The sequence below is a fragment of the Xyrauchen texanus genome, chromosome 46, assembly GCF_025860055.1.
Source record: "Xyrauchen texanus isolate HMW12.3.18 chromosome 46, RBS_HiC_50CHRs, whole genome shotgun sequence".
NCBI classification, from domain to species: Eukaryota; Metazoa; Chordata; class Actinopteri; order Cypriniformes; family Catostomidae; genus Xyrauchen; species Xyrauchen texanus.
This window is the reverse complement of record NC_068321.1, coordinates 23367331-23383396: the sequence shown is the minus strand read 5'-3', so window position 1 is coordinate 23383396 and position 16066 is coordinate 23367331. Positions and strand designations below refer to the sequence as shown.

The following is a 16066-nucleotide window of genomic DNA, read 5'->3' as shown; positions in this document are numbered from 1 at the left end:
CATCCTCTGTATAACCAAATTAACCATTAATTCCTACTAAAGTAGTTTTTTCACTTTTTGGGAGACATTAAAGACCTTTGCCCAATTGGTGTAATGTCCAAAAGTTAACATTCTGGCTTTTGGAACAATTCTGGTAGTCTGCATTAGTCATAAATCACTTGAAGGCATGTGTGCTTTTCAAATAGTTTGTGATTAGATTAAAAGTTCTGCTTCAGCTTGTAAGATCCATTTTGGGACAGATGCCTAAAAAAGGCAAAGCACATGGAACGAGAGTGCAGATATGAAAGCTAAAATAACCTATACCCCCTCATCAGTGTGCGGATATCATGAATGCATAAAGTCCATAAGCTTAAGATGAACCGATCTCTAGAAAATAAAGTTGACTAGAACTCAAACCACACAAGATCCTCATTTCTTTTTATTCTCCAGTTTCACATTCTGAAAATCAGCATTTCTCTTAATATTATACAGCAATCTCATGTTAGCAGTCTGTTTAATCTTGCAGTACTGCCCCAGTCTGGAAACTTCAGTATGTAACAGAGCATCAAGAAAATAAATCAAGAATTGCACTTTACTTCAAACAGGTTATTAGACAGAATCAGCATCCAATAACAAATAAAACACCAAAATAACACAAGGGATCACTATAAACTGCTCATACATACAGTATATACTTATTTAAATTGCACAAAAATGCATAAATATTCATTACACAAATGTACAAAAACACTTGTACATTCTCTTTTCTTTTTTGTTCAAATATTCTCCAAGCAGACACAGAGAAGTTTGGTGAGAACAGGATAGAAGTTGGATTGCAGATCTCAAACTAATCCACTCAAGAGTTCACACACACCACACAGAAACAAATAACCAGTGCATATCATCAGTTTTTAAGACACAGAAATTGGACAGTCATCAAAATTGCAAAAACAAGAAATTCTGAAAACATTTAAGGTTAAACGGGACGTCTAGTTGTGGCAACACGAACGCAACTGAACGGACATGACATTTTGCATTCTAAAACTCATGCGTTAATGCATGCAGAATGACGACCCCACCTCCCCCCAAAACATCCAACTGACAGAGTAGCTAGAAACATTGACGTGTGATTGGCTCGTCAAGCGCAAGTTTTGAAATGGAGACAGTACCATGAGGATTGTCAAGAGTCCTCGGCATCTCACCATGTTCTAAGAGTGCTTTAGAGAAGATATCTTCCACAAAAAGAAATCCATGCGTCCATTAAATAAACCTGATTAAATTAAATATTGAGCCCAGTTCCCCTTACTTCAAAACAGGAGCAGAAAACAAAATATCCGGTACTGAATAAATGGCATCTGTGGAAAGAATGAATAACGCATAAACCTATAAACCTAGTTAAGTTACCATGTGCAGGAGTCACGTAAAGCATACTCACTGAACTTAACAAAACTGGCGCGATTTCCACCCTGGTGGCGAACTATCAGAAGGTGATGGGTACCAGCGCATCTGCAAAAAGAAATTAACATAACATAAATACCACAAAAGAGCTTGAGGAAAGCAAATAGGAGGCCATTTTGGGAGGTCGCTGGTAACTAATACACTTTAGTAGCTGTAATAAAACCAAAACCCCTTTAAAAACACCCAAATAACCATATAGCCAACTCAAGAACCCTATAGAAGCACAAAATGGTTGTAGATAAGAGTACGATTCTCTTTAACTTCAGGTAGAAATGCAGAAATCACAGATGTAAGCGCATTGCCAACGTGTGGTTCGTTTAAGCACGCTTGGAGTCCATTTTTGTTAGTGGCATAACAAACCCCTGTACTCAAGGGGGCGATAGTTCTCTTCGGTTCCAGTTTTTCATAACCCATGCATGAACATTCTCAAATACAAACATGTACATGTTGCTCTCATTATTGTAGCCCAGTTTGTGCTGAATACAGTGAATACAGCACAAAATGTCAAGGCATTTCAAAACATCTCCAACGCCCAAAACACCCTCAGACACCAGAGGGTTAAATTGGATGTACTATCATTCAGGCAAGTTGCTATAATTATATTAACTAACTTGCTCAGCAATATTCTCTTCAAACTGTTGCATTGCCGTAACAGTTAGAGAAATCTCACTGTAGAAGCAAACTGTTCACACTAATGTCCGCTTTAGCACCCCTTGTGGCGACATTGAGAATGCAAAGCATATGAATTGCATCGTTTTATGAATTGTGGTCGGACACATTTTGGAACTTAAAAGCACACAATTTTGCTTTGCGTTGACATACTTGTGTAGTGCATGCTTCTACTTTAAAATCCTACAAAAAAAAAAAAAACTGAAAAAGGACCAGAAAACATAATTATGTAATCTTCAGGCATTTTAACTGCAATGTACTGCTGCTAGTATGAATGCACTGCCCAAGCAGGAAACCCTTATCAGTGCATCTATAAACGTCTTTCAGCAAGATGACATTAACTCCTTTCCCATCCTGCCTTACCAAGCCATGTTTCACTTGCCAAGGACCAGAGACTGACAACAATCAGCCTGGCATGTCCGTTTCGGCCTTTAACTCCCTTATTCCCAACATTCTTTATAAGTTTGAGTGCAACTGACCAACAGCATACAAAGTGTAGTCCATTATAATAACGGTTTTAAATCTCACTCTAGTCGGTTTGTGTAGGTAAAGGTTCATTGTAGGGCAAGTATTGTTCCTCCTTTCATTTAGCTACACACTCAAATTACGTCATCACGCAAACATGCCAGAGGAATTTAATTTTATTGTTCTTGCGGTAAATGATAACGCAGAAGTTAGATGCAAATCATTAAGGATCAAGCACCAGAAAGTTCTGCAACAAGATGGCAGTTTCTTCAACTTTAGACACTTTTAGCACTGTGAACCTCTAGAAAGTAAAGGCTTGTTAAAACACTTAACTTTTTAATTTGTGTACCAAATATGTTGTCATTTCCAGCACATCTCAAATTCAGTATTGTGTTTAATATAATTCAGTGGCGGTCAAACATTTCACCACATACACACACAAAAATGACATTACATTACATAATTCACCAAAATGGAAATGTACTGCTCAAAAGAGAGATTTACCTCGATTTTACTTTGTTTTATTCAATCACGTCTCATATTTCATGTCAAGCGTGCTCTTCACTGACTTATCCACTTGCTTAACAAGTGCACAAACTTTCGAAAAACAAACTTAATTTGGGAAAAATTGTTTGTTGTAGTGGATATGCCACAGTGGGACAGTCAAATTTCTGAATTTATAGAAAGAAATAACAGTTCCACACAAATATTGCAATGGTTGGGTCTTCTCTTGGTCAAGATTACCTTTAAACATGTAATTTGTATAAATGGAATTTTATAGTTTGTGTGGTTGGAGTCTCTAGTGTACAGATTCAAAGGACTTCTCAAAGTTTCACTAATGCAAATGTTAAAACTACAAGAGTATTGCAAGGCAAGCTGTTTGTGGGGAAGGATTTTAACATTTCTTTTAATAGATCGTAAAAGCAGTCACAGTTTTTTTTTTTGGCTAGTTTAACCGGCCCTCTCTGGGAACAGATTCACTCAATGACCAAGTCATAATCTAACCTGTGATGCAATTAAAAACAGCTTTACGCTGATGTGATTGCTTCGCAACGCTCTCAGGCCAAGGAATGCCGTTCAGTTGGATTCTGGATAAAAATCGCGCCCAGACATATTCAGAGCGAACTTCACTTCTGGCTTTATGACCCTGTTTCCACCTGGTATTAAGATGCATCTCTGAGGATCCGATCACATGTGGTCAGGCAAAACGTCACAGTTTAAACCTGGGTCACTTAAATGGGTCTCCTGTGACCACTTGTGATTGGAGTTTTAGGGGTCTCGGTTTCCAAAATACATAAACACAAATCACTTGGTTGCTCTTTAGTATCATGCAGTAACACTGACAAAGTCTCACACACACACACACACACACACAACGGATTAGTGTTTATGCCTCAAATGTGATGTGGACATGTTTTTGATCTCATATGTGGTTGTGATCAGATCACAAAACATTAGACCTGTATTTAGGGCCACCATATATGATCGGATCACCTGAACTGCATCTTAATACCAGGTTTAAACTGGGTCAAATATGATACATATACTACCCACCCTACATAGTATGAAACATGATTAAATATGCCCCAAAACATGCATATTAAAAGGTGAAGTATGGCATCAGTGCAATTAATTTTCAAACATGCCTTTTTATGCATTTGAGCCAATATCACCCACAATCCACTATGCAAGTGGATTGGTTTGCAAATGTTTTGCAATGTATGTTGAATATGAAGTGACTGCGTGTAATACTATCTAAAAATATATTTTAAATAATTGCCATTTTATACTGGGATTGAGTTAAGGCCAGCCCTTCACAATGACTGCAATTTGCAGCAAAAGCGACCTGAAATAATTCATTCAGGAGTTAGTTGTTGATGCAACAGAAACCATTGACAATGTGATAAGATTTCAGTAGAGTATGCAAATGACCAACCAAATGTACTGTGACTTTAACCAAAAAGCACTAAAATAAAGTTCACCCAAAAATTAGAAAGCTAGAAAAGGGACCCAAAAGGCTGTAGTCCATGCAGCTTGTGCGTAATGTCTCCAAGTCTCCTGAAGAAATATGATAAAGTTTGGTGAGAATTAGCCCCAAATGAGTGATTTTTCAGCCCCCAAAAAAAGGGGGTCTACTGAGAGTCATCAGGAGCTCATTCATAGTGGCATGCATTCACACTCTAACAAGTTTCCCTAATGAACATGCTTCGATCAAAGCACTCATAAATGTGGACAAAGATTTTTACTGAAACAAACTTAATTTTGGGGTCGTTTCTCACATCTCAACATTTGTTATCAGAAGACCTGGTATTTGATGTACGAGTTGCATGAACTACTTCTGATTCTTGAGTCTAAGGGCATGAGGGCAAGTAAATTATGACCAAATTTAGATTTTGGGAAAATGTAACCATTCAACTTTCTGCTGTACAGCAAACACTTGCAACAAATCTTGCATGCGTCACATGCAGAACTTGGCACTTCAACTGATTAAAAGCAGAGAGACAGTGATGGTAAAAGATGGCACACACACACTGGCTGGTCCCTCACCTGGGCGTGCAGGGCGGCAGCCGCAGCAGCAGCAGCAGGATAGGTAAAGGCGGTGTGAGGCAGGCCTGGGGTCAGTTCAGTGGTGTACAGAGGATACGGAGCCCATGCCTCAGGGGATGCTGGGATCAGTGCTGCCCCTGTCAGGTCATCTATAGAAACACACCTGTACATTACATACAGAACCACATGCTGAATTACCATGAACTATTCTACAGGTTTGTGGTTTACTCACATGGGTCTCGAGCGATGAAATGCGCACCTAGAGCTGGGTGCAGGTTGGAAGGGTTTGGTGTACCCATCAGTTTGTTCTTCGCCATCTTTGTGTTGGCTTTAGCAAACTCCAGACGCAGCGTCTGAGGACTCTCTGGATCGAAGCGGATTCCCTGAGAACAAACAAGATCAGAGGCCATGACACCTTTTGTATTAATTTCCTTCAGAAGAACTGAAGTTTTGATTTTTATAACATTTCAGCTCCTTCACGACTGCAGTGGATATCTTCTGAAGCAAACTGATAATTCGAAAGTTTTTAAATAAACTCAGTAAAAAAGAAACATCCTTCACTTCAACTGCTTTTATTTTCAGTAAACTTAACATGTGTAAATGTTTGTATGAACAAAAAGATTCAAAAGACTGGACCAGTTTTACAGACATGTAACTACCAGATATGGAATAAATGTGTCCTTGAACAAATTGGAGGTCAAAATCAAAAGTAACAATGCAGCTGGTGGCCACACTAGATACTGACTAAGTATTGCAGTGAATCTCCTTCTCATTGACTGCATCAGATTTGCCAGTTCTTGCTGTGAGATGTTACCCCACTCTTCCACCAAGGCACTTGCAAGTTCCCGGACATTACTGGGGGGAAAGGCCCTAGCCCTCACCCTCCGATCCAACAGGTCCCAGACGTGCTCAATGGGATTGAGATTTGGGCTCTTTGTGGACCATGGCATAACATTGACATTCCTGTCTTGCAGGAATCAGAACGAGCAGTATGGCTGGTGAAATTGTCATGCTGGAGGGTCATGTCAGGGTGAGCCGGCAGGAAGGGTACCACATGGATGTCGTCTTCCCTGTAACAGCTCAGTCTGATGCGGTGACACCGCCCCAGACATGAAGGACCCTCCAACTCCAAATCGATCCCACTCCAGAGTACAGGCCTAGGTATAACGCTCATTCCTACAAAGATAAATGCGAGTCAGACCACCACCCCGGTGAAACAAAACCACGACTCGTCAGTGAAAATAACTTTTTGCCAGTCCTGTCTGGTCCAGCGCATGTGGGTTTATGCCCACAGGTGACATTGCCGGTGATGTCTGGAAAGGACCTGCCTTATAACAGGCCTACAAGCCCTCAGACCAGCCTTTCTCAGCCTATTGCAGACAGTCTGAGCACTGATGGTGGGAATGTGTTCCTGGCATAACTCGGGGAGTTGTGGTTGCCATCCTGTAACTGTCCCACAGGTGATAGTTGGATGAACCGATCCTCTGCAGGTGTTGTTACACGTGGTCTACCACTGCAAGGATTATCAGCTAACCTTCCAGTCTCACTGTAGTGTGGTCTTAAGCATCTCACAGTACAGACACTGCAATTTATTGCCCTGGCCACATCTGCGGTCCACATGCCTCAATGCAGCATGCATAAGGCACGTACACGCAGATGAGCAGGGACCCTGGGTATCCTTCTTTTGGTGTTTTTCAGAGTCAGTAGAAAGGTCTCTTTAGTGTCCTGCATTTTTAATAATGTTACCTTAATTGCATCCCATCTGTAAGCTGTTAGTGTCTTAATGACCGTTGCATGTTCATTCATCGTTTATGGTTCATTGAACAAGCATGGAAAACATTGTTTAATCTCTTTAAAATAAAGATCTGTAAAGTTATTTGGATTTACAAAATTATCTTTCAAATACAGTATCCTGAAAAATGGACATTTCTTTTTGCTGAGTTTAGTTACTTCCAGTGCTTTAATGCAGTTTTATATCTCACGTGACGTTCGTTCCTCTGTTGTATACAAAGCACATGAGTCCGATTTCTCATGTGAACGTGCCATTCTGCTTATGTCGCTGAAGCATAGCCAATTTTTTTATTAATTTTCATTTAAAATTATTATTTTTTTTTTTTTTTTTTTTTTTTTTTTTACACAAACCTATCAATTTGCTTAAGATATTTAATGATCAACTGGAGTATTTTTTATTGCTTTTATGCTACTTAAATTTGCCTTTTAGACCATCAATTAGCTAGCAGGCTAAAAGGCACCCGTTTACATGCATTGTATGGACAAAAAGAGCTGAGATGTGGTTAATCTTCACTTCTGTAGCAGGAGGAAGGTCATACACATCTGGGATGGCTTAAAGGGAAGTAAATCATGAGTTCCATTTTCAAGGAGAACTAACCCTTTATGAAATAGTTCACCCAAAAGTGAATTCTCTCATTTACTTAACCTCATGTCATCCCAGATGTGTAGGAGTTTTTCTGCAGATTACAAAGACTTAATATTTCAGCTCTGTAGGTCCAAACAAGTTAATCGTGGGCAGAACGTTTAAGCTTTAAAAAAAATAAATAAATCATAAGTAATCCATATGAATCCAGAGGTTAAATCTAAATCCTCAGAAGTGATATGATAGGTGTGGGTGAGAAACAGATCTATATTTAAGTCCTTTTTTATATAAACCTTTCTGAAAGTGAAAATGGAGATTTATAGCAAAAAAAAGGACTTAAATATTGATCTGTTTCTAACCAAAAGCAATGGCATTGCTTAAGATATTAAACCACTGGAGTGGTATGGATTATTTTTATGTTGCATTTTTAATTCTTGGAGCCTGAAAGTTCTGGCCACCATTCACTTGCATTGTATGGACCTACAGATCTGAAATACTCTTAAAAATGGAGATACACATCTGGGAAACAAGAGAATTTGATTTTGGGTGAACTATAACTTTAAAAATGTTTCATGAATCCATCCACAGGTGAACACAAATGTTATTCACTAACATCTATTTGGCAACAAGTGAAAGTACATGCTGACTTGTTACTTTAAAAAAAATAGAGAAGGTTTAGGCACCCCCCATATCTAAATTGTGTAAATATTCCAAAAGACCATCAATTAAGCAGAAATAAGTCAGACTGGCCCATATCACACACACACGGGCCCAACTGCCCACGCTCTAAATCCAGAAGCGCATGACATCATGGAACTTTACTTGGGGACCCACACAAGTGATTTCTTTTTTTCCCCCCAACCGTAGAGAAGAGAGCTGCATCATAGTAAGACTTAACAGAAGTTGAGGATACCAGCACAGACAGTCTGAAAAATAATGATGCCATCAGCTTATTGGTGTACCAATGGTTACTTACATTCAACGCATTCTTGGCTGCTTCAGCCCCAGACCGACTGTCAAAGGTAACAAACCCCACGGGCTAGAGGATGGAAGGAAACGTATCAGACACTGGGAGGTACATTTTCCAAATCAACATCATCTGTGAGAACCTCAAAACCATCAGGTCCAGGTCATATTTTACACGAATACAAAAAGAATGAAAATAAAGCCAGTTTGTAGTACCCTTTTCGGCAATGCGACATATTCAGCACAATTAAGCCCCTCCCCCAAATAATTCCAATTACCATAAACAAAATCCTTAGTCATTACTGCAATGCAAAGAAAACAGATTCAGTTGGCAAGGCAATAATTACATTAGCAAAACACTTACAAAGTGGTCATGAAAGTAACCACATTATTAGGTACACCTGGACATCTTATTTAAATGATTTCCAATCAGCCAATCATGTGTCAGCTGTGTAATGTATACAATCACACAGATGAGGGTCAGGCGCTTCAGTAAATGTTCACATCAACCATCAGAATGGGAAAAATGTGATCCCAGTAATTTGGACCATGGCATGATTGTTGGTGCCAGACGGGCTGGTTTGAGTATTTCTGTAACTGCTGATCTCCTGGGATTCTCACACAACAGTCTCTAGTGTATAGAGAATGGTGCGCAAAAAAAAAAAAAAAAAAAAAACCTCCAGCAAGTGGCAGCTCAAGCGCCTTGTTGATTAGAGATGTCAGAGAATGGCTGACTGGTTCAAGCTGACAGAAAGGCTATAGTAACCACTCTGTACATTTGTAATGAGCAGAATAGCATCTCAGAATGCACAACAAGTCGAAACTTGAGGCGGATGGGCTACAACAGCAGAAGACCACGTTGGGTTCCACTTGTCAGCCAAGAACAGAAAACGGAGGCTGCAGTGGGTCAACCATCTGTGTACCTCAGCAGAAATCCAGATGTCAGAGCAGGCAATGCGTGTCCAATCGTCGGTCCAGTTTTGGTGATCCTGTGCCCATTGCAGCCTCAGTTTCCTGTTCTAAACTGACAGCAGTGGTTCCCGGAGGGGTCTTCTGCTGCTGTAGCCATCCGTCTCAATGTTCGATCGAGGCGGAAGATTGTGTGGTCAGAAATGCTTTTCGGCATAGCATGCATGTTTATTTGGGTTACAGTCACCTTCCTGTCAGCTTGAACCAGTCTGCCCATTCTCCTCGGACCGCTGTCATTAACAAGCCATTTTCGCCCACAGAACTGCCGCTCACTGGTTTTTGGCACCATACTCCATACACACTGGAGACTGTCATGTGTGAAAATCCCACAAGATCAGCAGTTACAGAAATACTCAAACCAGCCCATCTGGCACCAACAATCCTGCCACAGTTGAAATCTAATTTTTCCCCCATTATGATGGTTGACGTGAACATTAACTGAAGCTCCTGACCCATATCTGCATGATTATATTTTACACAGCTGCAACACGATTGGCTGATTAGATAAATTGCATGAATAAATAAGTGTACAGGTGTTCCTAATAAAGTGGCCGGTGAGATATACACGGATATAAATACAAATTGGTGTATCTATAATGTATTTTTATTATAAATAATCTTAATGACTTTTAAAAGATATTTTCTATCAGTCACTAAAAATGTGTATTACGTGTTCTTATGATTCATCCATCTTTGTTTTTAACATGCCAACTTCTATGGCTAGGCTATTTTTCATGGGGAAATCAAAGTTTAATATGTAACCAAGTACCTCAGCTAAAAACCATACAAGATGTTTGAGAACACTTTAATTATTCCCACCTATATATTGCCTCCAAATAGGAGGGGAAATATAAATAAAAGCATTGCATACTGCAAGTTGCCCAAGTTGTAAATTTTACCTGTTTTGAGGTCAGCTTTATAAGAGATCCTTCATATCCCTGTTGGATAAATGCAAATTCTAAAATTAAAACAAGAGCACAAGAAAACAATGACATTTCAGTTGTAGTTATGAAGTGATTGACGTCTTACCTTGAAGGGTCTGAACAGCAGGTAAAGCTCACGTGGCTTGATGTCGACAGGCAGGCCACTGACAAAGAGTGTTCGTACCTACAACAGGGAAATACCTAAATGACATCAGCACACAAATATGACAAAGATGTCAATAATCTAGTGACCTCTGACCTGTGAGTGCTGTAAATGGTGCACCTGAAAAGAAAAAAGTTAAACTACCTTTGATTGTCCCTCTCCATTTTCTGCCGAATTTGCTATTCGAGATTGAATGCGTTCAGATAAAAATCATGATTGTGTTAGTTTGGTGAGCAGAAGTATGTGCGTGGTGATCAGGTGTGTGTGACCATTTAAAAGGATGCAGAAACATCTGCAAGGCACGAACAGCAGTTCTGCAGCAATGTGAGTGGAAGGTAGAACATAATTAAACTCAATAAATTAACAGGATGATCAAACGATATTACAGTGAACAGAGAGAGAGAGGAAAAAAAATAATTCAAGTATAAACACAGGAAAACAAAACAACTGGCACGGTTTTCAGGGGTGACCTTGACCTCGGAATTCCTAGAAAACATTTGATCCCACATAGAAAAGTCCAGTGTTATGGATTCTAGTGTTAATCAAGTCAGAATTTAAAAACCGATGTAGCAACTCCATACAGATGTAGAAGAGAGGGAGGAAGGACACCGTGTGCCATGACCTTTTACGGAAAGACAGAGAGAGACGGGGAGAACCATGGTTCAGCATGACCATCACATTCTCTGAGGTGAACAGCCATAATGTGAAAGACACGGACTTTGGGGTGAATCTAATAAAAGAATGTCCAGGTCATATTTCACAGCAAAATCAAAAAGAAAATTAAGCCCACTTTTAGGACCATTAGGATTTTTTGCAAAGCATTATTTTAATGCCAAAAATCCCCCTTAGCACGCTAAACACTGTAATGCATCAATGTTTTACACTTACTCAATTCTACTAGTAATTACTATAATGAAGTAAAAATGACCAAGACAATTATTCAAATAATCAGTGGAACCATTGAATTCACATTACAGTAATGAGAACTGAGATTACGGTAATATACGGTATAAAACCTTTAATGAAATATTTTGTTTTTAAAAATAATTACGGTAATTACTTTGTGGTGAAATTATCCCAATGGTAATAAAATGCATCTTGGACATGTCACCATTTGAAATTACTCCCCACTGCATTAAAGTACCTTTGTATTTAAAAAAAAAAAATAAAATACTTTGAGTAAATACCATGGTACATGAAAATGCTAATCATTCAGCACCATGGTATGGGTGATCCTCAATCGGTCAAGAAAATATCCTGGTCATATTTAACCCCAAATCAAATCCAAAAAAAACATTAAATTATATTTTGCTTAAAAAGAAAATTAAGCCTACATTTTAGGACCATTAAGACTTTTTTGCATTGTGACATTACTTTCAGGACACTTCAGGCATATTTTACCCCCCCCAAATTCTCATTACTGTAATGCATCCAAACACTATTTCTATTACAGTTTTATTTTTTTTCAATGATTCCTAGTATAGATAGGAATATTGACCGACCGATAGTATGAAGATGCAGTTGCACATTTAAATCAAAATCAGCTAAAGACAGTAGCAAGGGAGCGCTAGTGATGTTTAAATAGCCCATTTTATTTGGTCTTCTCACGTTGCGGTAACATACAATATATATATTTTTTTTTGCTTTGTAGCAATGAGAATAGGAGGGTAAAATGTGCATGGCCTTATATATAAAACATTTAAATTAAAATTCCTTAAAAGCCTTTTAAAAATTAAGGTCATTTATGCAAGAGGTCTTATTTCTTTCTTTCAAATTTGGGACTAAAATGCAGAAGGACCAGGACAGTTTCTTGAGTTTTTGTAAGAATCACCTGTATAACAACAAAATTACAGTATTATCATCACTTTAAATTTGTAACAGCACTTTAAAAATTAAAGTGCCTTAAATTTTATTTTTGAAATACCAGAACCTCACGGTTTTTCAGATTTCTTAACAATTTCCACCAATACAGCAGCAACTGGAAACCAGTCACTTCCTGACCGTCTGAGAGTGGGAATGGCTGAAGGGGAGAGCGGCCCGATTAGCAAGAGTTCAGACTGATGACCAATTAAATCCCCTTTAACAAACTTTGATCATCTTCAATATGTTCCTGAAACATGAAACAGACAAAAATCACAGCTGCCAACAGCGGAGTAATAAGCAAAGGGAATTTAGTAAAAAAGGGACAATGTGCCATTTTAATAAAAAATAAATAAAAAAAATAAATAATAAAAAAAAGTTTGAGGTGGAACTCATTTTCCAGGGGTCAGCAAAATGGGATGTAGGTTTCGCAGGACTGAAACAAAGGGCACACCTATGGGGACGTGAGCAGTCAGTTTGAGGGGAGGAAACCCCTGTCCTGATTACTGCAGGTTCAGACTTGAACACAATGAACAATCTGAACACGCCACACCAAACGCACTGACCCAATGCTGAACACCAACAATGACAGGACACAACTCCCCTCCCAAACCCTGCAAGAGCCCCTTCCAACTAAAGCAACAGGACCATGTATGCCAATATAAATCACTACCTTCTTACTTTAAAAACAAAAGGCCCAAAACACAGGGTTTGTGTTCTGCCATGCAGGGAACATTTCACAATACAATTTCTAATTTATCTCAATTATATAGGCAGCTACCAGATATGGCTCTATACTAGAGGTCAGAGGTGACATCTAGACTGGATTCAAAACACAGTGGAGATAAATTAGTTTATAATTTTAATAAGATATATTCCTATATATAGAATGAGTAGGGTTTATTTTACTTGATTCCCTGCAACCAGAGGAATGTCTATACATTTTAAACTAATACAGAGGCCAAATAAAAGCTGCTCCAAACTAGATTACAAAATGACTCTAGTACACACAATTTAAACCTTTTATAAGTTGCAATTACAGTACACAAAAATAAAGATTCACATTTAAATTTCATAAAATTCCATTGAATTGATGAATCTTTAATAATAATAATAATAATAAAATTAAACATTTTATACATGATATATTTAAATTTTTATTTATTCTGGTGAAAAGTAGGCTACACCTCATTTTGATAGAATTTTGCTGTTAAATTGAAATGCATAAACCTTACAAATAGGCCAAATTTCTCTCTTTTGTGAAAAAATAAATAAATACAATTAGCTGCGTTCACCCAATTTAAATACAGAAATATAAAGAGTTGTCCGTGTTTAGTCGCGGTCTTTAATGAAACGTCATGAGAAAGGCGGAAGACGACATTTTTTTTTTTAAACACTAGAGAATGATCTTGTTAAATCTGCCATAAAACTATATTCACATAACACGAGAGAGCGCGCGCGCGCGCGCCATCAGGTGAGTCGCATTTCAGTGCCAACTTCAAAATTAATAATCAACAGACTCCACATTCCTCTCCAAACTCAACCATGAACCATTTTTTCCACAACAAACTCCAGGATACTCCTCCACAACACAAACATGCATTTAAACAACTAAAAAAAACACCTCTAAAATACTTAAACACGCGCAAAGCGAGTCTTTAAACGTCACGCGCAGAGAGTCTTTAACTTGACTGAAAGAAGTTTAGATTTACTAAAGTTTATGTCTCTTACCTCCTCCTCTAATGAAACACTGGTGTTCGGCTCTGAATCTGACTTCAGACTCATTGTGTAACTTTAACGCTTCTTTTTGTCTTTGTGCCAGAAAAAAACCAAACAAACAAAAAAGTTGTCCCTGTCGGTGATTTTTTTCCCTGGTGTGCGTTAAAGTTGTAGAAGAAAACCTCGGTGTCGTTTGTGCCCAGGTGAAGCCGTGAGATAAAGCCAGAATCCGAAAGTAAAGGTGAGAGGTGCTCTGTGAGGGTGAGAGAAGGGAAAGGAAGTGATTTTTTTGGATTTGTCCCCCCTTCGCTCACATCAAGCTCGTTTGAGTTGAAGAGGAAAGAAAGGAGGAAAGAGGAACCCTGGGTAGATTTAAAGCTGGAGTTGTGCGCCTCTGTTCTTCTATCCTATTAGCGGATCAATCATGTTCAATGCGCGCTCACGAGCTTCAGATGGGACTCAGCTGCGCGAGGCCCGGCCCACTTTACCATCAACAACATATTCAAGTCTGCCTTCATATATAACCCCTCCTTTACATCCATACCTATCCATATATACCATTTCTAACCCTGCATTCAGATTTATATAACTTTAACATCTAATCCTGCTTTTATATATAACCCTCACTCTTCTGTCTACTTTCTCTATTCCATAATTGCACATTTTACTCTCTCTCTCTCTCTCTCTGTGTGTGTGTGTGTGACCATGCAGCAAAAAGCAACTTTACACGCATTTTAACATGGAAAACAGTCGCTCTGGGGGGCTTTGTCTCCACTTTACACGAAACCAGTTTCTGGGTTAAAAATATTGCACACTTCGTTTTATCCAAACATCCTCTCAGACCTGTGTGATCTCGCCTCGGTCTCGTGACGCACTCTTGATTTTATAGTGTTTTCTAGTCCAATGCGCGCGTGAAACATGATCCCGTAAAACCACTATGCTGACAGTTTCTAGACGTTGTTAAATTAAAGAAATTAAAAAAGCAAGAACCGATTCATCTGTCATGATTAGTCAAATAAAATATATTCAAGTTTGGTCTAATGTACGTTGAAAAACAAAAAACACGATAAAAACCAAGGCTATGATATTATCAATTATAATCTGATTGTCCTGTAATCATACAGGCCTCTCGTTATTGTGTAATTAAATTAACATATTAAAGGAATAGGCTATACAGGTTCAACACAAGTTAAGTTCAATCGACATCATTTGTGGCATAATATTGATTACCACAAAAATGTTATTTCAACCCGTTCCTCATTTTCTTAAAAAAAAAGCAAAAATCTGGGTAACAGTGAGGCACTTACAATGGAAGTCAATGGGGTAAATCCGTAAACGTTAAAATACTCACTGTTTCAAAAGTATAGCTTCAAAACATAAACGAAGTGTGTTAACATGCTTTTATTGTGATCAAATCGCTTACTAAACCTTTCTGTGTAAAGTTATAGCCAAATTTACAACTTTGTCACCATGACGACGTAATGTCAATAAACTCTAAAAGGACGATTTCAGCAACATTACAGCTCAAATAATACAATGAGTTTTAACATAATAATTAACAAAGGAGCTTTAATAAAATTATAAGATTTACAATTCTACCTTTAAACCCTACAAAAGTTGGTCCCATTAATTTCCATTGTAAGAGCCTCACTGTAACCTCCATTTTTGCTTAATTAAAGAAAAGTAAAAAAAAATTGTTTTGGTGGTAATCAACATTATGCCACAAATGTTGTCAATTGAGCTTAACTTCTATTGAACCCAGAATATTCTTTTAACAAGATAATAATAATAATAACTTGAAGGATAAGAGACTATATATTATGAGCCAAAACATTATGACCACCTGCCTAATATTATAATAATAATAATAGAAAGATATTTATATTTCTAGATATCTACTACAGTATATATAATGTAATATACAGTATATACACTGATGAGCCAAAACGTTATGACCACCTGCCTAATATTATA

At 38.1% G+C, this 16066-nt stretch overlaps 1 protein-coding gene across 1 annotated transcript; it reads right to left on the bottom strand.

Annotated features, from left to right (window-relative positions):
* Positions 1 to 400: 400 nt before the first annotated feature.
* LOC127637976 (RNA-binding protein, mRNA-processing factor 2a) lies at positions 401 to 14538 on the bottom strand. Its single transcript, XM_052119291.1, has 8 exons — positions 14105 to 14538; positions 10457 to 10534; positions 10327 to 10365; positions 8469 to 8531; positions 5351 to 5501; positions 5119 to 5267; positions 1415 to 1485; positions 401 to 1334 (listed from the first exon to the last, which is right to left on the bottom strand). Exons 1-7 carry the CDS (start codon positions 14156 to 14158, stop codon positions 1420 to 1422), a joined length of 600 nt encoding a protein of 199 aa, XP_051975251.1. The 5' UTR covers positions 14159 to 14538; the 3' UTR covers positions 401 to 1334; positions 1415 to 1419.
* Positions 14539 to 16066: the final 1528 nt, after the last annotated feature.